At 44.4% G+C, this 23042-nt stretch overlaps 3 protein-coding genes across 6 annotated transcripts in view; 2 read left to right on the top strand and 1 right to left on the bottom strand.

Moving 5' to 3' along the window:
• Positions 1–3889, top strand: part of LOC135557517 (monocarboxylate transporter 10-like) — a 60091-nt gene extending 56202 nt beyond the window's left edge. The window contains exon 6 of the mRNA XM_064990823.1: positions 175–3889. Coding sequence (XP_064846895.1) covers positions 175–416 — 242 coding nt within the window. The 3' untranslated portion in view covers positions 417–3889. The remainder of the gene's footprint in view (positions 1–174) is intronic.
• A 1697-nt stretch (positions 3890–5586) lies between these two features.
• On the top strand, positions 5587–13152 carry mfsd4b (major facilitator superfamily domain containing 4B). The gene is made up of 4 exons (XM_064990822.1): positions 5587–6840; positions 8239–8407; positions 8875–8991; positions 9109–13152. The coding sequence occupies exons 1-4, from the start codon at positions 6550–6552 to the stop codon at positions 10524–10526; spliced, it is 1995 nt and encodes a 664-aa protein (XP_064846894.1). The 5' UTR covers positions 5587–6549; the 3' UTR covers positions 10527–13152.
• rev3l (REV3 like, DNA directed polymerase zeta catalytic subunit) overlaps positions 13075–23042 on the bottom strand; it is a 47156-nt gene continuing 37188 nt past the window's right edge. For all 4 annotated transcript variants that reach the window (XM_064990817.1, XM_064990819.1, XM_064990820.1 and 1 more), the window contains 18 exons: positions 22818–22906; positions 22400–22525; positions 22092–22284; positions 21833–21944; positions 21319–21434; positions 20998–21116; positions 20665–20783; positions 20329–20470; positions 19647–19891; positions 19258–19366; positions 18915–19121; positions 18663–18772; positions 18450–18564; positions 18179–18316; positions 17769–17959; positions 16907–17153; positions 15682–15897; positions 13075–14268 (listed from right to left, as the gene is read on the bottom strand). In XM_064990817.1, the coding sequence (XP_064846889.1) occupies positions 14122–14268; positions 15682–15897; positions 16907–17153; positions 17769–17959; positions 18179–18316; positions 18450–18564; positions 18663–18772; positions 18915–19121; positions 19258–19366; positions 19647–19891; positions 20329–20470; positions 20665–20783; positions 20998–21116; positions 21319–21434; positions 21833–21944; positions 22092–22284; positions 22400–22525; positions 22818–22906 (2741 nt within the window). In that variant the 3' untranslated portion in view covers positions 13075–14121. The remainder of the gene's footprint in view (positions 14269–15681; positions 15898–16906; positions 17154–17768; positions 17960–18178; positions 18317–18449; positions 18565–18662; positions 18773–18914; positions 19122–19257; positions 19367–19646; positions 19892–20328; positions 20471–20664; positions 20784–20997; positions 21117–21318; positions 21435–21832; positions 21945–22091; positions 22285–22399; positions 22526–22817; positions 22907–23042) is intronic.

Raw genomic sequence — 23042 nt, 5'->3', positions numbered from 1 at the left:
AGTTTTATATCTGAAAGGACCAAATAAAGGTGTTCACTGTGGTTTTGAAGTTATGGGGTTATGGACTCAGGACTGGGGCATGCTATTGCTGACCTGTGGGGTTTGTTCCTTGTCTTTAGGACACAAAATGATTAAGGATGAACGAGTCCCAGATATTTATGTCTCTCTCTCTAGGGTTCCTGAGGGACAGGCTGGGGAGTTATGACGTGGCCTTCTATTTGGCTGGTATCCCGCCTATCGTCGGTGGGGCCGTGCTGTGTCTGATCCCCTGGGTGGAGGCTAGGCGTATCAGGAGAGAGCAGGAGGAGGCAGCCAAAGATGGCACCCTGGAGCAGATGCTGGAGTTCAAGAGGAACAGTGGGGGTCAGGGAGATGCACTAGCAGTGAAGACCGCAACCCCCGAGTCTGTCATCTAAGTCTCCCAAAACACGCTCAAAACAAAGATGCACCTTGACATATTCACATATTCATATTCACTCGCAGGAACTTGGAACTGCTGACTTATTGTATTTTTTTTTTAATGAAACAAGTATAGATGAAATATGTATTGACCAGTGTATGTGTAAACAATATTTTAATGGCTGCTTTTGCAGGAGAATGTGGGGCAAATGCTGAAGTAATACTACATATCAGTTATACACATAGATACTCAACAAACACAATTGAACATGAAGGTGATCTTGAAGAGCTATGCATCTGATTGTTTTTCAATCTTGCAGCTGTTGAATTAACTTGAAGGTTAAAATGGAAAATGAGAATCTCACTTTTTTAAATATTTCTTACAAGGGAACGCACGCTTTACTTGGGTGCTCTTTGAAGTCTGCAACTACTTATTTACATGAGAATAAGCAGTGGCCAGCCTCGCTAGAAAATTCCCTCGTTTTCAATGTGCTTTTTTTTTTTTTAAGGGCATTGAGGATCATTCTCGTCTTTGCCGAGAAATGTTCAATACAAGCTTGAATATAATTTTTAGGCTTTGCAGAATTTTGAAAAGAAAAACAAACTAGATTTATTGGGTTTGTTGAAAAATATATATTTCCAATAAACGCTAGGGACATATAATTAACCATATATGGTAAAAGAAACTGTAATATATCTAAAAATAAAAAAAATAAAAATTAGCCCATAAGTAGTATAGGTAAGTAAAGTGTGTTTGGGACACACATGTTGCTTGTCTTGACAACAGTATAACAAAGAATCTACTGCTAAGTAGAATTTAACTGGGGGGGGGGGGGGGGAACAGCTGCTTTTTAAAAGTCAATCCTTTTCTGTTTATAGCACAGAGTGATCTGTGGGGGATTGATACTCTCTTAAAACATGCCAAGATTGTGAATTTGTGAGTAATGAGGTATGACCTAACCATACAATATCACTTCAAAGAAGTGCTTTATGAGATAATGGGTGGGGAGGTAGTTAGTTCCTAGTGGTTGTAAGGCTTACTATTGTCTTAGTTTTCAAGGTCACCTTGAAGGCGCTTGAGCACCTCAAGGGAGCAGCTTGAAGCACAATTACAGCGTCCCACCCATGAAATATGAAACGTCATCTCAAGGCTGCAGTACTCTGGACCTGAAATAAGCATGACTTTACCTGAGGCTGTGTTCAGTCGTTAGTATCTCTGATACAGTATAACTTGAATGCGCCGTACACAGTGCCTGAGAATCCTTTTCAGTGTTTTTGAACCAGAACCACCATTGTCATTTTGTAATCATTAGTTTATAGCAGCTCAGAACAGGATTCTCAAACGGAACGTCTGCTTGTCTGACTATGCAACGTGAGTAAAGGATGAACGTCAGTGTTGATTATAAGGAGTAATTGACATGAAACGGAGATGAATGAATTATGAATAGATTTTCTATTGTTGATGGCAGTATTTTGTCCAGCACATATAGGCTAGTAAACCAATGTTATATTTTCATATCTTCTAATTGTAGTAGGCTCACTCTGTCCACCATATTTCAAATGTAATTTGATATGTAATCATTGACAAATGTGACCATTTGACTATGTGCTCAGTTCATTAGCCTTTTGTTAGGAAAAATATATGTGTTTTAATGATATTTTTCATATTTGTATTTATTTTTTTCTAGAATTTGTTAGCAGCTGATGTCATGCCATAATTAATTGGTGCTTTCCTTTCTCATATTATTTGAAGTTTTGAAGACCAAAACAACCTTTTGTATTGATTATTTTGGGTGTGCCCTTGAAATGTAAAGAAAATGGCTGATTGTCTATGGTCAATTCTATTTGCCAAAGCACCACCCTCAGGATAGTTTATTAGGCCTTTCAAACATGTTATGTTTCAAATCACCCTCCTGAATTTCAACAATCATTGATAATTATAAAGATTGCTCTTGGAGAACTTGAAGACCCACAACTTTTACAGTGTAGGATTTTGACTCGACAATCCCTTGACCACTAAGCACGCAGAAAAGTCATAACTTATCAAAATCCAAACTATCCAGCTCTGTCGGTCATTGGTTTCACCAAGGCAAGACTTGTGACACAATCTACCTCGGATGTCATGCAAATTTCTAGTATTTTGTCCTACACAGTATTTGCAGGACAGAAAGAGGCTTTCAGTTCAAACCATTACAAAACATGACCATCACATGCTGTTTGGGAAATATTTCCCTTCCACTGTGTCTTTTATACATTCGATATCCAAACATTAGGAGATACTCTGTAAAAGAGTCTTCCAGCCTCCTAGCCATCACTGTTTGCTCTGAATGGGATTGCTGCCTATCTGTACCACAGAAAAGTGTTTGTCTGAAGTACGGTACTTTGGTGGAATTTTGTGACCAGGGAAATGCAAATAAATGTTTAATTCTGAGAAGTAAAAGTTGCTATCTTGAACTTAAATCTGGCTTTGGGAATGATCTGGGTTTTTTTTTTATGCTTTGAATTTCCAGTTTAGATATATTATTATTTTTTCTATCGACGTGAGAATTAGATAATACCCATGTCACAAGGAATGTTTCGGATACATTTTTGTTTTTGTTTTTCTAACCAGAGCATACATTTCTATTAGGGAAATGTCCAATTATATATTTGTTTTATCAAGTCTTTGTTTTTTTTAAGTTAATCTTTTAGTTCTAATTGCTTTATTATTCTTCTTACTTTACATCCTAGACATACGCAGTTGCACAATTCACCGATGAAAGCCTCAGGTAATTTCTCAAGTAATAGAAATTCCTGAAATTGTACCCTGGAGGTTTTACTGAGATACCTCTTTGCCATACACATCTTAGTAATTATTCATTACATTATCTCGTACTGAATTAATTCCTTGGCATCCAAAGAAGTTTGTCACCTTTTGGGAATGTCCCATTATTTTAGATCCTATGAAGAGAATTTAAAGATTTAAGTTTATGCATGTTATATTTTTTGTTTAGTGGCTAAAGTCCAAATTTAACAGCATAGTGTTTGAAATGATTCAATGAACATGTTTCTAGTTACATATGCAGGTTATATATACATTTTATTCACTCTTTTGCTCTTCACAGGTGTAATTCCGAGTGTATATCTATGCCTAATGCAACTAGAGTTCTACCACACTGTCACAAAAAATATCAATTTTGCGGCTTTCACTTTCACCCCATGTTATGTGCATGGTTCTTCTCTCATTTTGTTGTTCACAGAGTTTATTTCTTTACACTATGTATGTATTTCTTTACAGATACAGTATATATAAATGTCTTTCAAATACACATTTTATATTGCTGGTCATTAAAGTCATTAAAATTGCTTTATGTAGTTATTTCAACATTTTATTGCTTTTCTAATTGCCTTCATAATTGTATTGCATTATTTAATGTTTTAATTTGATAGTACCATGACATATTACATATCATACAATGTACAACTGAAATTAAAGTACATTTTTAAATAATGATATGTTAAATTTTGTTTTTTTCTTGAGTTTCTCATCAGTCTCCAGTTGCATCATGGGAAAATTATACCTCCTAATTTGAGCCTAACAATGTCTATGTCAACCTATAGGGCCTGGTTTATTTAAGCTACTTTATGCATGTACACACACTGGAAAAACAAAGTGTTTGCTGTAATCCAATGTCATTACCGGACCATCCTTCCTCTTAACACGTGTTTCTCACACGTCTGTCATACAGGGAAGTCTGACTCTTGCCAAAGCAAGCCAGCAAGTATAGATGGCCAATCTGCGTGGCCAAGCACGACCTGGCAGTGTGGTGCCAGGACCCCAACCTCTCAACGTGAGCAAGACAAAGGAGCTGATTGTGGACTACAAGAAAAGGAGGGCCGAACACGCCCCCGTTTCACATCGACAGGGCTGTAGTCGAGTGGGTTGAGAGTTTTAAGTTCCTTGGTGTCCACATCACCAACAAACTATTATGGTCCAAACACACCAAGACAGTTGTGAAGAAGGCACGACAACACCTTTTCCACCTCCAGAGACTGAAAAGATTTGGCGTGAGTTCCCAGATTCCCAGTTATACAGCTGCACCATCGAGCGCATTCTGACTGGTTGCATCACCGCCTGGTATGGCAACTGCTCGACATCCGACCCTAAGGCGCTACAGAGGGAAGTGCGTACGGCCCAGTACATCACTGGGGCCAAGCTTCCTGCCATCCGGGACCTATATATTAGCAGGTGTCAGAGGAAGGCACAAAAAATGGTCAAAGACTCCAGTCACCTAAGTCATGGACTGTTCTCTCTACTACCGCACGGCAAGCAGTCGGTACATGAGCGCCAAGTCTAGGTCCCAAAAGGCTCCTTAACAGCTTCTACCCCTAAGCCATAAGACTGCTGAACAATTAATTAAATTGTCACCCGGATTGACCCCCCGCGCCTTTTGTTTTTATACTGCTGCTACTTGCTGTTTATCTATGTATAGTCACTTTACCCCTACCTACATGTACAAATTACCTCAGCCACTGACTCTATACCCCATGTATATTGCCTCGTTATTGTTATTTTGTGTTACTTGTATACGTTTATTTTTCCTTTAGTTTATTTAGTAAATGTTTTCTTAACCAAACAATGCAGTTAAGAAAAGAGTTAAGTGCTTTGTAAGTAAGCATTTCACGGTACACCTGTTGTATTCTGCACATGTGACAAATACAATTTGTATAGAAAGGCAATCTTCAGATGTGAAGACATTTTCAGTAAATGTAGACATTCTTACAGGTATAATGACCTTTTCTTGCATGTAAAGCAAAAATATTCGTAAGGAAAACGTAATTTCTATTATGACCTCTAGAGGTCCTTGTTTCCGACGACAATTTCAATCATACGACTACTTCCCATACGCTCACGCGTCAGCTGAGCCAATCATCCATGGAACCACATCCTAGAAGCAAAGATTTGTATAACTGAACCAAGAGACAACAGACTGTCGTTTCCAATGGGAACAAAATTAGTCATAGTGGGCAGAACCAGCTAGGTGGGCAGAGCCAAGCAAGAGCTAGTGAGATCCTATTGGCGCGTTCTAGCAGATATCAGCATATTTCCGTTAGGAAATAAGTGCGCGTGTGCTCGATTCACCATTGCACTCCTAAACAACGCGATTTTTTTTAAATTGCAAAGTCTACAAAACTTTGTTCACTCTGTTCATAACATATTGTAGTTTTAGGAACATAAAACTGTATTGAGATCAAATGTTTCATCTATGAGAAAATGTGCAGAATGTCAGCCAAAATCCATCTCGTACCATCTTCTCCTCTACTGCCGGCCAGTGGGCTTCCTCTCACTACCACATTTGGTAATGAGTGAAAACGCGAAGCGGATGCTTCACATTTATACATCCGGTGAGATATCTGTCTCACTGAGGTAATTAGGCTTTTGCCGCGTTCACATACTAGCCGAAAAACTAGGAAACTCGTATAACTACAACCAGTTACCAAGTCAGAATTAACGAGTTTCCTAGTTCTGGCTAGCATCTGAACGCGGCATATTACCCGCATCCACCATTCTCCCGGATGACAGAATGAACCGAAGGGGTATATCGACCTCGCCAATTTGTAGTCCTAAAAAACGGAAATCCGTTGCCTCTGGTTCGTTCAGCCATTCACATGGGGAAAATGAACGAGGAAAGAATATGGTTTTGGGGTAAAGGCGGAAAATAAAGTCTGAGGTTAGCACAGGTTTAGGAGATCCTATACGTTTTGTTCTATGATATATCAGTCAGTTAATATGACCTTTAAAAATTATGAAGACTTATGTGCTTTTTTTCTTCTTAATAAACGCTTAAAAATGCACAAAAAGTGACGTTAGCTGAATAATATATCCTAAGCCTGTGTTTACCACATACCTTATTTTCGGCATTTATCCAAAAACCCTACAAAAACTCCATTCATTTTGTACAACGAACCATGGCGGAGTTGGTGCATACAAAAAGACGCCATTACTATGTATCTCTATAACAGAGTAGGATTTCAGAACGTGTCGTTCACTGAAGGCGCACCCGGTCAGCGCGCGTAGTTTGTTTACCAACTGCGCTGGCGCAAACTTGTCAATATTGCCACCCAGCAGGATTCAAACAAAGACGTTAGCCATAATTTGACAGCTCGACCATGTCTGCCTCCGCCGCTAGAGATCCTGTTGCTAAAAAGAAGCATGTTCGTTTCGCTAGAATGGAGGAGGATGATGATGATAACGATGACCAAGAGGAAGATACTCTGTTTGACAAGAGGAAAGACACGAGACGAGGGCTGAAGAGTGTAATGAAAGGGAGGAAGAGAAGTTCGAATTCAGAGTTCGATGATGAGGTTGAAATCATCGATGGAGGTGGCAGGGCCAGCGGTCCTGGAGGCTGCAGCAGCTGGATGATCACCTTAGCGCTCTGTGCGTCATTCCTCGGCCTGGTAATGATGAATGCTTTTGATTAGGCTAGTAGGCCAGCCCAAGGGACTGAATTGGAACCATTCTGTCATCATATGTACCTTTTTATATCTGCGAATTGAATAGGGTCTCTGGTTTTATTGCATAGTTTGTTTTACATGGACATTATTGTTCTGGTTGTTTCTCTATCACCATATCTTCACTAAAACTAAAATACAGGTTTTCTGTACGTGGTTTAAAGCTTCATCTAATTTTACATGAGTCTCACATGGTCAGTAACTATTCCTATTCCCATTCGATAATATCTAGCATTTCCAAGATTCATTCATTAGTTTATTAGTTATGTGATTGTGGTTGTTTTAGTGGCATTTAAGACAATGGTTTACTTTATTATTCTCAGGTAAAATGAGCGTATATTCTGAATGAGCCGGATTTGCATTTCATGGCTGTAAAACTAGCTCTTCAACTTAAGAACAGGTTTAAAAGGTTCCGCCCCTTTTTTCCCTTCAAATTTTCGCCTAAAATGACATACCCAAATCTAACTGCCTGTAGCTCAGGACCTGAAGCAAGAATATGCATATTCTTGATACCATTTGAAAGGAAACACATTTGTTTGTGAAAGTTTGTGAAAATGTGAAATGAATGTAGGAGAATATAACACATTAGATCTGGTAAAAGATAATACAAATACATTTTTGTATTTTTTTTGTAACATCTTTGAAATGGAAAAGAAAGGCCATAATGTATTATTCCAGCCCAGGCGCAATTTAGATTTTGACCACTAGATGGCAGCAGTGTATGTGCAAAGTTTAGACTGATCCAATGAACCATTGCATTTCTGTATCAATACTGCCCAAATGTGCCTAATTGGTTTATTAATACATTTTCAAGTTCATAACTGTGCATTCTCCTCACACAATAGAATGGTATGTTTCACAGTAATAGCTACTGTAAATTGGACAGTGCAGTTAAATTAACAAGAATTTAAGCTTTCTGTCAATATCAGATATGTCTATGTTCTGGGATTTTTTTGTTGTTACTTACAACCTCATGCTAATCGCATTAGCTTACGTTGGCTCAACCGTCCCGCGGGGAACCCACCAATCCTATAGGGGTTAATTAATTAAGCTTTTACTTTCTGGCACCTGTCCAAAGGTACAATTTCGAATAACTGCCGCCTTCCCGAAAGGGAAATTAAAAACCCAAAATGTCACACTTTATATTATTTACCATAGGCTGCCACAAATAAAGTTCAAAATACCCTTAGAATATTACTGTATGTATCCTAGAAAAATGTATCCTAGAATATGATGATGGCCCTAGACGCTGTTTGCCTAAGAACTTGGAGAAAGCTCTGAGATATGCGCTTACTTATACTTGCCTGTAGTACAGTGTACTAGTTTATTATGTATGTGTTCCAGGGGATGAGTATCTCTGTCTTAGGCCCCACATTTCAAGACCTTGCCATCAACGTCAACCAGAACATCAGCAACATCTCCTACATCTTCGTAGGCCGCTCGATGGGCTATATAGGCGGCTCTGTGTTGTCCGGGATTCTCTTTGACTGCATGAACAGCCATCTGCTGCTGGGTATGTCTAACAGACTAAAATATACCTCGACTTAACTGAAATTCAAATACATGGTGTCTATTGACCCTGAAAAACATTACATTTAACCTCTAAGATATTATTGTGGTCCTGTGAGGCTATGAGTTCATAGAGCATGGCGCTAGCCATGCCAGGATCATACGTTTGATTCCTGCCCAGGCCACCATTACGAAATATGTATACACGCATGATTGTAAGTCGCTTTGGATAAAACCGTCTGCTAAATGGCATTTATTATTATTAATATTAGTATTATTATATTAGTATACAGCATGCATTTTTTGTTGTTGTTGTTATTATTATATTAGTATACAGTATGGCACAGTGAATGCACCACCTTTGCTTGTCAAAGAATGCCAATGGTTGTTTTTGTGGGTGATCATGACTTGTATATGGTGCATGCTGGTTTAATTCACCCCACTCCTCCTAACACTGTATCTTCTCCACAGGCTTCTCCATGCTGGTCACAGCGTTTGGGATGTTTGCCATCCCTTTCTCTAAGACGGCCCTTCTCCTCACTGCCCTGATGTCCAGTATTGGAGTTTCCATGGGCTTTCTAGATACAGGTGCAGTTAATCTCACAGTCTTTATCTTTAAGATAGTAAATACGTATCTACTGCACACAGTACAAGATATGGTAGTCAGTGAATGTCTTTGACGCTGTTTACTGCCCTCTCTGGTAGGCGGTAATGTCCTGATCCTGCAGACGTGGGGGGATCAGGCTGGCCCCCACATGCAGGCCTTGCACTTCAGCTTCGCTGCTGGGGCCTTCGCCTCACCCATCATCGCCAAGCTGCTGTTTGGAACGGACCTAGACGTGGCTACAAACAGCAGCATGGAAGCCTCGGTGGCAAACTCCACCTCCCCATCTGTCACAGACCACGTGCCCCAAACCGTGTCCTCTCCTACGGTTATTCGCTTCGTCCACAGTAGCAGCACCCTCAAGTCCATGTGGGCCTACGTTGTGATCGGTGGTTTCATCCTGTTCGTCTCCCTCGTCTTCTTCATCCTTTACACCCGCCACAGCCCCTCTAGTGGCAGGACCCAGACCCCCTCAGGGAAACCCCTGGTGTCCAAGCACCACAACGCACTCATCGCTATGCTCTTTGTCTTCTTCTTCTGGTACGTGGGGGCCGAGGTGGCATACGGTTCCTTTATCTTCACCTATGCTAAGGATTACATTCATATGGACGAGGCCCAGGCAGCAGGGCTCAACTCCCTGTTCTGGGGAACGTTCGCTGCCGGCCGGGGCCTGGCTATCTTCTTTGCGACCTGCATGCACCCAGGCACCATGATTCTACTGAGCCTGGTGGGCTGCACCCTGTCCTCCCTGTTCCTCACCCTCTTCAACAGCAACAGGGTGGCCCTGTGGGTCTGCACTGGTGTCTACGGTGCCTCCATGTCGACCACTTTCCCCAGTGGGATCTCCTGGGTGGAGCAGTACACCACGGTGACCGGGCGCTCTGCTGCGGTGTTTGTGGTGGGGGCGGCCCTGGGGGAGATGGTGCTGCCCGCCTTAGTGGGCTTCCTACTGGGAAGGATCCATGATCAGCCCTTGCTAATGTACCTGGCCCTGGGCACCGCCACCATCACCTCCATCCTCTTCCCCTTCATGTTCTGGCTGGCCTCGTCCCCCAGCGGCCCCGGTAGGACACCTCGCACCAGGAGCCACATGGAGCCTGATGACAGCGAGTACCGCCAAGCCTTGCTGGACTCGGGCGCCAATGATGAGGAAGAGGAGCAGGAGCAGCAGCGGGAACAGAAGCAGGATGACGAGGCCGACCAGTGGAATGATGCCGACTTCGAGGTCATCGAGATGGATGACGCCAGCCTTATGATCTCTCCTAATAAAGCGGCGCTCTCTTCTCCGAGCAAATCGCTCTCTTTATCTCCTAATAAAGTGTTGTCATCTCCTAACAAAGGGCTTCCACCACCTGATGTTGCTGGGACATCAGGGGACACTACTGCCACATCTGTCCCCGCTACTCTCCAGTCCCTCGAGCCAACAGTTGGGGCCTCTTTCTCAGACTCTATCTCTCTCCAGGGAGACTCACCCAGACGGAAACTGCTGCGTTCCCTGGACCGGCAGAAGAGAGACTAGGGGCTAGATTCAGTCAGATCAAGCATTAACCGGCGATTGCCGACACCCCCATAGCTGGTGTTTTGGTTGTGTATCTGCATTAGAGCTGTCAAATCGGAGCTGCTGCTCTCGTGGTCATTGTCACGAAGCCATACTCGTCCCACTCATGTTAGAAGTCCAGAACGAGAAAGTGTAGATTATATAGAAATAATGACGCTCAAATGTAAAATCATTAAACAAAATTAGGATGTCTATCAGCCTAATCGAAGTGTAGATTTATATCTCACATTCCATTAAACAACTTGTAAACAAGATGCATGGGATTTCTCTTAATGCGACTACGTGCAGCCAATGGCAATATCCGCTTTAGGTATAATGCCGGGAGCCACTTGTGGATTTGACAGCTCTAATGCAGTTCCACCTCTGACACTCTGCCTGGGAGCCCGTGATTCAATCGGATTAACAGTAAGGCCGGGATTCAATCCTAAAGCCAGGATTGCATCCGATACATTTACAGTCAATGCTGCATATGTCGAAATTACCTTTAAATTGTGCATTGTCACGAAGTGCGATCGGAATGAATACCGGCCTAAGGGCTCTAGTCTGAGAAATGCGCCATTACTCCAAGTGCTTTAAAGACATTCCTGTATTCTAGAAGAGCCATGGCTCTCTTCAGAAAAACTTGTTGATGTCTGATTGTCCGTGACTGTAATCTGACCTGTTTAGTTTAACACACATGTAAATGTTTGATACTACAGATTTACAGTGCAATATAATTTACTCCACTCCTACACAGCTTATGTCTGCTACATCATTTGAAGCTGTATGCTGTGGTGGAAATGGAATTTGTTTAAACATTAAGACCCCTTGCTGGCAATGAATTATAACAGTTACATTAGTGATTTCACAGTAGTTTTATTTTTTTATTTTACCTTTATTTAACTAGGCAAGTCAGTTAAGAACAAATTCTTATTTTCAATGACGGCCTAGGAACAGTGAGTTTAACTGCCTGTTCAAGGGCAGAACGATGGATGTTGTACTTTGTCAGCTCGGGGATTTGAACTTGCAACCTTTTGGTTACTAGTCCAATGCTCTAACCACTAGGCTACCCTGCCGCCCCACTAAATGTTTCTTTTCCTTTAGATATCCTAATTTTCTTTGTCATATTTATATTTAGTAAATATTTGAATTATCAGCCGTTAAAGATAGGAATTTTGAATCATTTGTTTTTGTCAGACCTTTGTTTGAATATATGTCGCATTCAAGTGCTAGTTGGAACTAGGCAACTCAAACATGTTAGACTTGCTAACTCGTTGTAGAAAGATGTTCCCGAGTTTCCCACTTAGAAAGTATCAGAATCAAGCCTCTGGGCAAAGATGTAAAATCAAATCAAATTTTATTAGTCACATGCGCCGAATACAACAAGTGTAGACCTTACAGTAAAATGCTTACTTACGAGCCCCTAACCAACAATGCAGTTTAATTAGATGTTCAGGAGTCTTGTGGCTTGAGGGTAGAAGCTGTTTAGAAGCCTCTTGGACCTAGACTTCGTGCCCTGGTACCGCTTGCAATCAGAGAGAACAGTCTAGGACTAGGGTGGCTGGAGTCTTTGACAATTTTTAGGTCCTGGATGGCAGGAAGCTTGGCCCCAGTGATGAACTGGGCCGTACGCCCCAACCTCTGTAGTGCCTTGCGGTCAGAGGCCGAGCATTTGCCATACCAGGCAGTGATGCAACCAGTCAGGATGCTCTTGATGGTGCAGCTCTAAAACCTTTTGAGGACCCATGTCAAATCTTTTCAGTCTCCTGAGGGGGAATAGGTTTTGTTGTGACCTCTTCACAACTGTCTTGATGTGCTTGGACCATGTTAGTTTGTTGGTGATGTGGACACCAAGGAACTTGAAGCTCTTGAAGCTTGAGAATAGGGGTGTGCTCCGTCCTTTTCCTGTAGTCCACAATCCTCCTTTGTCTTGATCACGTTGAGGGAGAGGTTGTTCTGGCACCACACGGCCAGGTCTCTGACCTCCCTATAGGCTGTCTCGTCATTGTCGGTGATCAGGTCTACCACTGTTGTGTCATCGGCAAACGTAATGATGGTGTTGGAGTCGTGCCTGGCCGTGCAGTCATGAGTGAACAGGGAGTACAGGAGCGGATTAAGCACCCACCCCTTAGGGGCACATGTGTTGATGATCAGCGTGGCGGATGTGTTATTACCTACCCTTACCACCTGGGGGCGGCCAATATCTATTCCATACTGGTTCAACAGAATTGAATTACAATGACGTGGAAATGATTCAACCAGTGTATGCCCAGTGGGAATCACTACACAAATAATTTACATTAATTTTTATCTCAGAGGTTCCGAGTTTCCGATAGCACATGAACACAGCATTTCTCTCACTTTTCTGTAAACATTTTTTTTATTTAAGTCTTGTGCTGTGATGAATTGTCTAGTAATCTGTAGTTTTTCAATTCAGATGTGTGATCTTTGTTAAAGTTGATCACGTTTGAATTTTTGTATTAAAACAAATCAAAGCCATGAAAAATACTAAAACACAAAGACTAGAGAATTTAATACATTGAGTTTTATTATATCAATCTTCAACCTCCACCCACAGCAATGTCCATTAAAAACAAAGCAAGAAACACTTCCTTCATATTGTTTGTTGTACATTTACATTTATACAAATACACAGATCCTGTGTATAGTTGTTTGGGAAATAATAATCCATCTTGACATGGGTAGATGGCATATGCTGTTTTAACATGGAGAAAGCATTAGAAATGTGTACAAAACAAATATGCACAAGGAAATAATATATACTCTTGCCATAAATTATCAAAATACAGTATTGCAACAGTCCCAGAAGTAAAAACTGAAATGAATACTCCCCCATCCTCTTTTGATAGGCATTAGTGCCTCAGGGTATAATGATAATATGCTTTTTCATAACTGACAAATACAAATTGAGGCTAAAAGAGACAAAATGGCACACAAACAATGCATAAAAACTAGTTGTTTTGTTTTCATTTTTTAATGCCGATGCACAGATAATTCAAATGGGCACTTTACAAGAACTATTTACCAAAGATTGTATTTGATATAAAAAAGGGAAATGTAGTTAAACAGTGTTTTCTTTAGTCAACCTTTGCGTTGTAAGGAGCTCCTTAGAAATACTGTTCAGACTTTTTAAGTCTTGCATTTACAAATTGCTACAGCGCCTACAAAATAAAAACGGTAGGGGCCTCTTCGGTCAAGAGTTAATGCCATCTTTATGATACAGAAGAGACTATCTCCATCCATCCTGAAGAAAGAAAAAAAACACATCAGCTTCAATCACAACCAACCAATAGCAGCTAATGAAGACACAGTGAGCGAGGGAGAACGAGCCCTTGAAAACCACTCCCGTGTCTCCTTCAGGAGGCCCAAACCCATCCAGTCTGCACTTAAGAGCAGAAATACTTGTATAACAAATAACAACGGGACAACATGAAAACCCAACGGGGTTCAATCAAAGCACCATTTAAAAAGGAAAAGACAGGGAAACACGGCTGGATGAGACAGCGTTGGTTTTAGCACCAGAGTAGCTGTGCTGCGCAGTGGGCCACGGGGCCGTTCACAATCCGAACTGCTCCAGGAGCTGTCGGAGGTAGGGGGCCTTGGCGAGCTGTCTGTTGACCCGGGACAGCTTGTAGAGCACCGGACAGTCCAGAGACACGCACGGAACCTGCCGCTCCGCACTGCCGCTGCAGTTCCGACAGATCTGGACCAAATGGAAAACAAGTTGGTTGGTTAATGGAGTTTAAACACTGATGAATCTTTATAGCTTCTGCTCTAGCTACAGAACCTCACCAACCAGTTGGAGTGAACTATCCCTCTAATATTACATGACAGGGCTAAAAATACAACTCTAAGCTTAGCTCGATTTCCATCTCACTGTACTCTGACTCTCTAAAACTCAAATGCAGACAGTGCTTGGAGACTACTCAGCATCGGCTTGTGGTACACTACATGGCCAAAAGTATGTGGACACTTGCTCGTCAAACATCTCATTGCACCCCCCATCCTGCTGCTATAACATCCTCCCTCCACTCTTCTGGGAAGATTTTCCACTATATGTTGGAACATTGCAGTGGGGACTTGCTTCCATTCAGCCACAAGATCCTTAGTGAGGTCGGGCACTGATGTTGGGCATTCAGGCCTGGCCTGCAGTCAGCTTTCAAATTCATCCCAAAGGTGTTCGATGGGGTGGAGGTCAGGGCTCTGTGCAGGCCAGTCGAGTTCTTCTACACCGATCGACAAACCATTTCTGTATGGACCTAGCTTTGTGCAAGGGGGCAATGTCATGCTGAAACAGGAAAAGGGCCTTGCTCAAACTGTTGCCACAAAGTTGGAAGCACAGAATTGTCTAGAATGCCACTGTAGCATTAAGATTTCCCTTCCCTGGAAATAAGGGGCCTAGAAAAACAGCCCCAGACCATTATTCCTCCTCCACAAAACTTTACAGTTGGCACTATGAATTCTGGCATGTAGTGTTCTCCTGGTATCCTCCAAACACAGATTGTCCATTGGACTGCCAGATGGTGAAGCATGATTCATCACTCCAGAGAATGCATTTCCACTGCTCTAGAGTCCAATGGCAGCGAGCTTTACACCATTCCAGCCGACGCTTGGCATTACGCATGGTGATCTTAGGCTTGTGTGCGATGGCTCGGCCATGGAAACCCATTTCATGAAGCTCTCGAACAGTTCTTGTGCTGGATTTGCTTCCAAATGCAGATTGGAACTCGGTAGTGAGTGTTGCAACTAAGGACAGACGATTGCTACTCGCTACAACACTCTCCAGTCGCATTCTGTGAGCTTGTGTGGCCTACCACTGAGCTGTTGTTGCTCCCAGAAGTTTCCACTACACAACAGCAGCATGTACAGTTGACCGGAGCAGCTCTAGCAGCGCAGAAATGTGCCGAACTGACTTGTTGAAAAAGTGACATCCTATGATGGTGCCACGTTGAAAGTCACTGAGCTCTTCAGTGAGGCCATTCTACTGCCAATGTTTGTCTATGGAGATTGCATGGCGGTGTGCTCGATTTTATAAACCTGTCAGCAGGGGTGTCCACATCCTTTTGTATATATAGTGTAGCTTGCCAATGGTGTGCCCCCCCCCCCGACCTTTCACCTTTAGCAACTGGTCCTGCTGGCTCTCCCAAAGGCGCATGTCCTGGTAGAGAGTGACGGCCACGCGTTGGGGCTCGGCACGGCAGCTGGCACACACCCCTAGCTGGGTGAGCTCGTCACACACAGGACAGTGCAGCGTGGTGAAGTACTGGGAGATAGTCCCCTTCCTCCCCACTTCCTCCCCTCTGGCCACCATGGAGCATGACACCTTCTGGACCTGAAGACAGATGACATGTCTAGAGCCATGGACTAGGATAGATTTGTGGTGATAAATAAGATGTATTTTTTTAAAGACTAATTCACTATTTGGCAGGTCAGACTATTTTTGCCTCAAACTGGTGTCAAACTCCTTTCATGGAGGGCTTAGTGTCTGCAGGTTTGTGTTTTTTTCCCTTTCAATTAAGACCTACACAACAAGATGAGGGGAGTTCTTTGACGAATTAAGGTCACTAATTAGTAATCAATTACCAGGGAGGAGTGAAAACCCGCAGACACTCGGCCTTCCACGGAGTGTGTTTTGACATGTGCTCGAAAACAGTGTTCGCCAACTCCAGTCCTCCAGTACCCCCAACCGCACACATGTTTCTCGTTAGCCTGCTTCAGACCGAAGGGCAAGGGGACATGGCTCTTTTAGACAAGTGTTGCTCAACTCCAGTCCTGCAGTACTTCCAACGGTACACGTTTTTGGAGAAACGCACCTGATTCAACTCACCCAGGTCTTGGTGATTAGTTGACAAGTGGAATCAGGCGAGTTTGTCCGGAGCTACAACAAAAACGAGGCACAGCAGGACTGAAGTTGAGAAACACGGGTCTGAAAAGAGCCTCCTTGCCCTTCAGTCTGAAGCAGGCTAACGAGACAACAGTATGAAATCTGCATGTCCTTTACACAACTCGCCACTAGATGGAATCATTGCCATTTCAAAAAGGGCATGCCTAACAATGACTTGGGTACGAGATTGGATATTTGTCTCATTTGATTCCCAACGTGTAGCCCTTTTTTTCTTTTGTTCTCTGTCTGCACGACGGTTCAGACAAAGCTTTCAAAAGCACCATCGCTGCTTCAGTGGTCGGTGTGTGTGTCATCAAACGTCTACTCTCTCCTGCATGGATCTATCATCGGTTTGATGAATCCCAGTAACTAACTAGAAGAGCTGGGAGACCAGAGGGAGCCACATTTTATGGGTCCGACACCACCCCACCCACCCACCCCTCTTTCATAGCCTCACCCTGGGGAGCTCCTGGTACCAGCTGAGCACATCCACACCGATGAGCTGGAAGATGCGCCTCAGCGGGGGCAGGATCTGCTTGGTGATGTAGTAGGTGGCGTTGAGGCGCAGGCCCGGGTCCTGCAGCACCTCCAGGGGCCGCCGCACCAGCTGGATGAGGGGCACGCCGGGCGTCCCGTACACGATCACGTAGGGCACCCGCTCGCCCACCCGTGGCTCCAGGCGCCGGTCATAAGCCATCATACGCCTGGGGGGGATGGCTGTTTCATTATAATCTAGCACCCCAAATATGTGCAGTGTTGTAGGACCACACATACATACAGTACTCAGATTTCATTTGATTAATTTATCACAATTGTTGGTTTTTTTAAACCAAAGTACAAATATCTGAATAAAATATGATGCATTTGCTCCTTGTTTTTGTACTGCAGTAGTACTACTGACTATAATAAATTGTAATACATTTCCTGAATCACACAGAATATTTTTCCCCTTTAACCATGTCTCTGAAATCAGGTTTTGCCACCCATTATGGGCTGGGTTGCTAGGCAACTGTCTCAGGTACAGTACACTGAGCTAGGCCCGTTGTAGTGCAGGCAGACAATGGACATTGTGGGGAATCAGTAAGTGGCTTCACAAAGGGCACACAGCCAGACGAGAGGAGAGGTAGGTCTCACACACACACTTCAACAAGCCACTCCACAGAAACACACTAGTTAGACATGCAATGACATTTAGGCACTGCCATATTGCCATATCCACACTTAAGATTTCTCAAAGATGCCACTGTCAATTCAACATCGTCGTGTCATAAACACAGCGTAGGACTACACTCCCCTCAGGCGGCGTGTTGTTGGTGTACCTGGTGAGCTCCAGAGCAGGGACGCAGGCCCCCGGCCGGTAGGAGCCGCTGCCCCTGTACTCCTTAGCGAAGGTCAGGTCCTGCATGCTGGCCTTGGCCTCCAGCACCTTCACACACTGACGCTGCACAAACTGCTTCACCAGGCTGATGTCCCGCGTCTCAAACAGCAGCTTGATGGAACGCTCCAAAATCTAGGGAGACGGACGGACGGGTTTGCACATACCAGACACCAGTCTATTTCTACACGTTGACCAGGCTGACTGTGATAGTATAGAACGTTCAGACAAGGACTGATTCCCATGTGTGCGCTTTGTATTAATCTGAGCACGGGCTGCTAGTAGAAATCTGGCAGGATTGTGAAGGCTGTAGATGGAGAAGGCAGAAAAATCGGTCAAATTTTGCCCGGTTACCTTGGAAACAGCAGTGCATCCGTCTCGGCGCACAGTTTCGATCCCCTTGGCGTCAAACACGGGGTCCTTCTGGTCCAGGCTCTCGTACATGTAGCCCACGTAGCGCTTTTTCGTCTGGAGCACGCACGGGAGGTACACCTGGGATCACACACACAGAGAGAGGAATTAAAAACTATTAAACCACACACACACACACTCATACATACATTCTGTGGGCTTCAATACAGACAGCCAGTCTAGCAACCTCATATTGTACTGAGCAGGACTGTACCTTCTCAAACTTCAGCTTGACAGGTTTAGGGTTGGTAGCAGTCACCGCCTCGGCGATCTCGTTGCCGATCTTGAAGGCCTGCTCTTTAGTTGCTCCCTTTAGCAGGACAAACATGCTGGAAGAGACAAGCAGAGGTTAAGAAAAAAAGAGGAAGCCTCCAAAAACCCGAGGGCCCAATACCTCATGCTTCCCACTCTCTAGGCTTGTTCCTACCTGTCTGTGTCACCATAGACAACGTGGGCTCCCCACTTCTTGGTGTCGTTGACCAGCTTGATGGCCCTCTCCAGGGTTTCCCTGGCCTTGTGGACAATACTGTCTCCAACCTGTAGAGACAATAGATGGAGATACGTATGAGAAAAAGGCTGAGATAAGGTTACTGACAGGGGGGCGGGGGGGGGAGGGGAGAGAGAAAGGTATATCATGGAGTTTTGGGTAAGTGTGCCAGATGTTAGCGTGACCCCTCACCTCTACGCTGGGCATACGTCCGGAGTAGTGAGCGGCGGTGTAACCGAAGGTGACGTTGGCGATGAGCTTGAGTCCCAGCTGCCTGGCGTCCAAGAGCCTCATCAAGGCCTTGTCCTGCTTGTAAGACTTCATGGAGCGCTTCACCATGAAACGCGTGTTCAGGATCTCATCCAACATACTGGGCAGGACCCCCTTCCTCACCGTGGGCTGAGCAGGGAACACAGACATTGACACAGACAGACAGACAGAGTTAAACTCAATAGTTCCATAACAGTTTAATTTATTTCAGCAAAACCCACCTTCCTTTCATAAGGAAAAGGTGAACCTATCAGAAGAGTTGTACCTTGACAAAAGCGATGCCGTTGGGAGAGATGGTGATGTCATTGCGGAGCTGGTAGAGGAGCTCAGGGGGGACCCGCAGGGAGGTGCAGCCAAACTTAAACTCATCGGGCCTGAAACATGACACAGTGATTGGTCTCTGTACCTTGACTGGCATCTCACTCTACCAAACTAGAAGGTGAATGTATGCGTGTATGTATGTATGTATGTATGTATGTATGTATGTATGTATGTATGTATGTATGTATGTATGTATGTATGTATGTATGTATGTATGTATGTATGTATGTATGTATGTATGCATGCATGCATGCATGCATGTATGCATGCATGTATGTATGTATGTATGTATGTATGTATGTATATATATATATATATATATGTGTGTCTTACGTTCCCATGCTCTCCACGTGGCCCAGGCAGGTAGAGTAACAGTAGTTGTAGGCGATGACGATGGAGGGGTAGAGTGACTGGAAGTCCAGCACCACCATAGAGTTGCTGTAGAAGCGCGACTCGGGCTCCATGACCAGCGGGATGCACTGCGGCACCCTCTGCTGGGCTCTCTGCTGAACGCTGGGCGTCACGGGGATATAGTTCATGGGCTTGGCCACGCGCAGCATCATGGACTCCACACGGTACTGCAGGGAGAGGAGAGAGATGAGGAGAGAGTGCAGAGTGGACTTTCTCAGACTGATCACTGACAACTTGTACTCCATGCGGTTTAGCGCAGTCTCGACAAAATGTGTCCTCGTTTCCCCTTGATCATCTTGCCTTTAATTTGTGGTATGTAGTACTTGTTCTGACCATCACCAATTATTAAACACCTTCTAGTTTACCGCAGGAGGCGGTAGAAGTGAGCCAGACAGAAACTCATCCTGGGCTTCAAACTGTCCCGATGTGCTTTCTTAACTCCTCTTATAGTTGAAAGGCAGTTGTCAAACCAAATAAAAGACAACACGAGACAGTGAGTGAAACACCAGAAAAACGCAGCGCCTGCAGAGCAAAACATTACATCAACACAGCGTGCCAATCCACACCGCAGCCCAACATTTCTGAGGTCCGGTGGGTTCCTGACCTGGGATCCCCTGGTGAGCACGTGGTAGAACTGGATCCCGAACACCCTGGCCAGCTCGCTGGTCCTGCCGATGATGTCGTGCTGCTGGAGCAGTTGCATGGTGCCGCCCAACCGGCTCACATAATGGTCCACCATCTTCCACCTGGCAGGCACACAACACAAGAGTCATACTGCAGACGGAACAACCCCGTTTCATGGTCTTGATTCAGTTTCAACTTGAATCGCTATGAAAAACCAATAGACGAGTCGATCACCAAACAGAGTGACGATGGTTATAATGTAAGCACAGTGAAAAAGAGAAGGTAGGTGGGTAGGTAGGTGCGGTGCAGTGCCCACCTGTGCAGGTCCGTGTTGTGGTCGAACCAGTCCGACAGGGTGCGGGGGCTGTACAGGGGGAAGCGCTGGTGTAGGACGTGGAAGGCCACATTCTCAAAACTGTAGTTGTTCAACGTTACCTGGTTTAAAAAATAAATACAATTTAAAAGAGGAAATACACTCCTACAAATGACCCCAGAAATCAACATGAGAAGATTCATAACCAAATGATCTGCAGCTACACACTGTTGATTTGGATTTTTTCCTTTTTTTGAAAAAAGGGAACCAAGCTAATTTATACAGTGGAAAGGTTGGCAGCGTCGATTCTAAGCGATTGATGATGTCTGCTGATACCTCGGTCTTCATGATCCTCCACAGGTTGATGACGATGCGGCCGATGATGTGTATCTCCGTCATGGTGTCCGCTCCGTACTCATCCCTCTCCGCGGCGAAACGGTTCTCCTTGGCGTCACCTGAGGACAGACAGACAGACGTCACTACACCCGACGGAGGAGCAGCCAGACGACATCTAGCCACATTCTCCTTTGACCGGGAACGGAATGGCTGGCTGTAGAATGTCAGGGAGAAACCTGATTGACGCTTCTGTATGAGAGCCAATACTATTTCAATACAGTGTTGTGGCAGCAGAGAGGGCAAGGGTGAGTGCCACCCTACCTGGCACCCTGGAGAGCTGCTGGCAAAGGTCAAAGTTGAGTGCCGCTGCCCGCTGGAGGATGTAGCCCCAGGAACGCATCTGGACTTCATAGCCTACCAGCATGTCTGGGTCAAACCTGCCACGACAGAACAGAGATGTTAACAGCCACAGTGCACATAATATATAATAATAATATATCCCATTTAGCAGACGCTTTTGTCCAAAGCGACTTACAAGTCGGCTGGGGCCACTACTTTTACATATGGGTGGCCCCACATGTTTAACGGTGGCCTAAACAAATCAGAAAAGATAAGATTTCATAGAAACGGAAACAAGGCATGAATATGTATAACATACATTTAAATCAAAAACAGTGAATTTGCACATGCGCTGTCAGTCTTGGGAACATGAACACCCAGCAAAATATTTAACAACCGATCAGATGTCCAACAAAGCCACTGGTGTGCTTCCGTTCTCCTTTTTTTTTTCGCAATGTAAGGATCAAGGTCAAAACCACAGGAGCCAATACGGTACCTCCTCATGATAGTGACAACTTCCTGGAACAGCCGCTTCTCATCCACAGCGTAGGTGACCTGCAGTCCTGAGACCCCAGATCTGACCAGCAGGGGTGCTGTTCCTCTGACACCTGGGACACACACACACAAAAACACTGTTCTTTCAGATCCAAGCACAATGACCGTGTACACAATGGCAATATTTGAAGCCAGGTCAGACAAGTGTGGTCCATCCATCCACAGCATTGGGGGAGGGACTGAGGGAGTGACCCCATCACCTTGGCCACTGTCCTGGCAGTCCTTGTCCACCACGATGGCCCCAGTCAGCTGCGTCTTGTCTGAGTCCAGTAGGGGTGCATCAGAGCTGAAGCAGTAGAATAAGGCACATATGGGGTCAAACTCAGGGTCGGGCTCCAGGTCCCGCCGGGTTCGAGCGTGAAGCTCCATGCTCATCAACGTCAGGTGCTGCACCTACAGACGAAAAGGAAAAGCATGTCACATTCCTTCTGTACCACTACTGTGTGTGTGTGTGTGTGTGTGTGTGTGTGTGTGTGTGTGTGTGTGTGTGTGTGTGTGTGTGTGTCACCTCGTGCAGGGCTTTAGCGTCCTGGAGGTTCTGCATGCTGACTTTGAAGCCGTACGAGTTGCTGATGCTGGGTCCCTCGATCTGAGAGTTGTCTTTCTTTGCAACGTTCAAAGCAGCAAACTGGTTCTGGGGACCGGGGTAGAGGGGAATGCACAATCACATCACGTTAAAAAAAGGGGGGGGGGGGGGCGGTGTATCCGGGCAGACAAAGTAAACGCGACGGATTCAAATGATCAAAGCTAAATCTGTAAAGTGTCTTGGGTTATTTACTTGTCTGATGCTCTTCATCAATATTCTGAAACCATACATAGCTCATTAAGGTAGAGGCCAACATATACATTTCTTTTTTTAAAGAGGCTTTTTGGAGTGAATGGCCTAAAATGAACAGGAGCTTAAATTCTCTGTGTTTTGTCCTGACCTTCATCTGTGTGGTCAGTAGCACTCTCCTCAGGGTGTCTGTGTGTTCCCCTCTCCTGTGCTGCAGTCTCTGAGATGGGGACTCCGCGTCTGGGATTGAACAGAAACCCCAAAATAAATTCAGGGTGCTGGCAGGGTGGTTCGACGCATAATGACATTCCAGAGGACAAAACAACTGCATGCAGGCGGCTTCCTCCTATTAAAGCTAATTCAATAAATGACTGTG

Source organism: Oncorhynchus masou, chromosome 16 (assembly GCF_036934945.1).
Source record: "Oncorhynchus masou masou isolate Uvic2021 chromosome 16, UVic_Omas_1.1, whole genome shotgun sequence".
Taxonomy (NCBI): Eukaryota; Metazoa; Chordata; class Actinopteri; order Salmoniformes; family Salmonidae; genus Oncorhynchus; species Oncorhynchus masou.
This window is presented reverse-complemented; position numbering and strand designations above follow the sequence as displayed.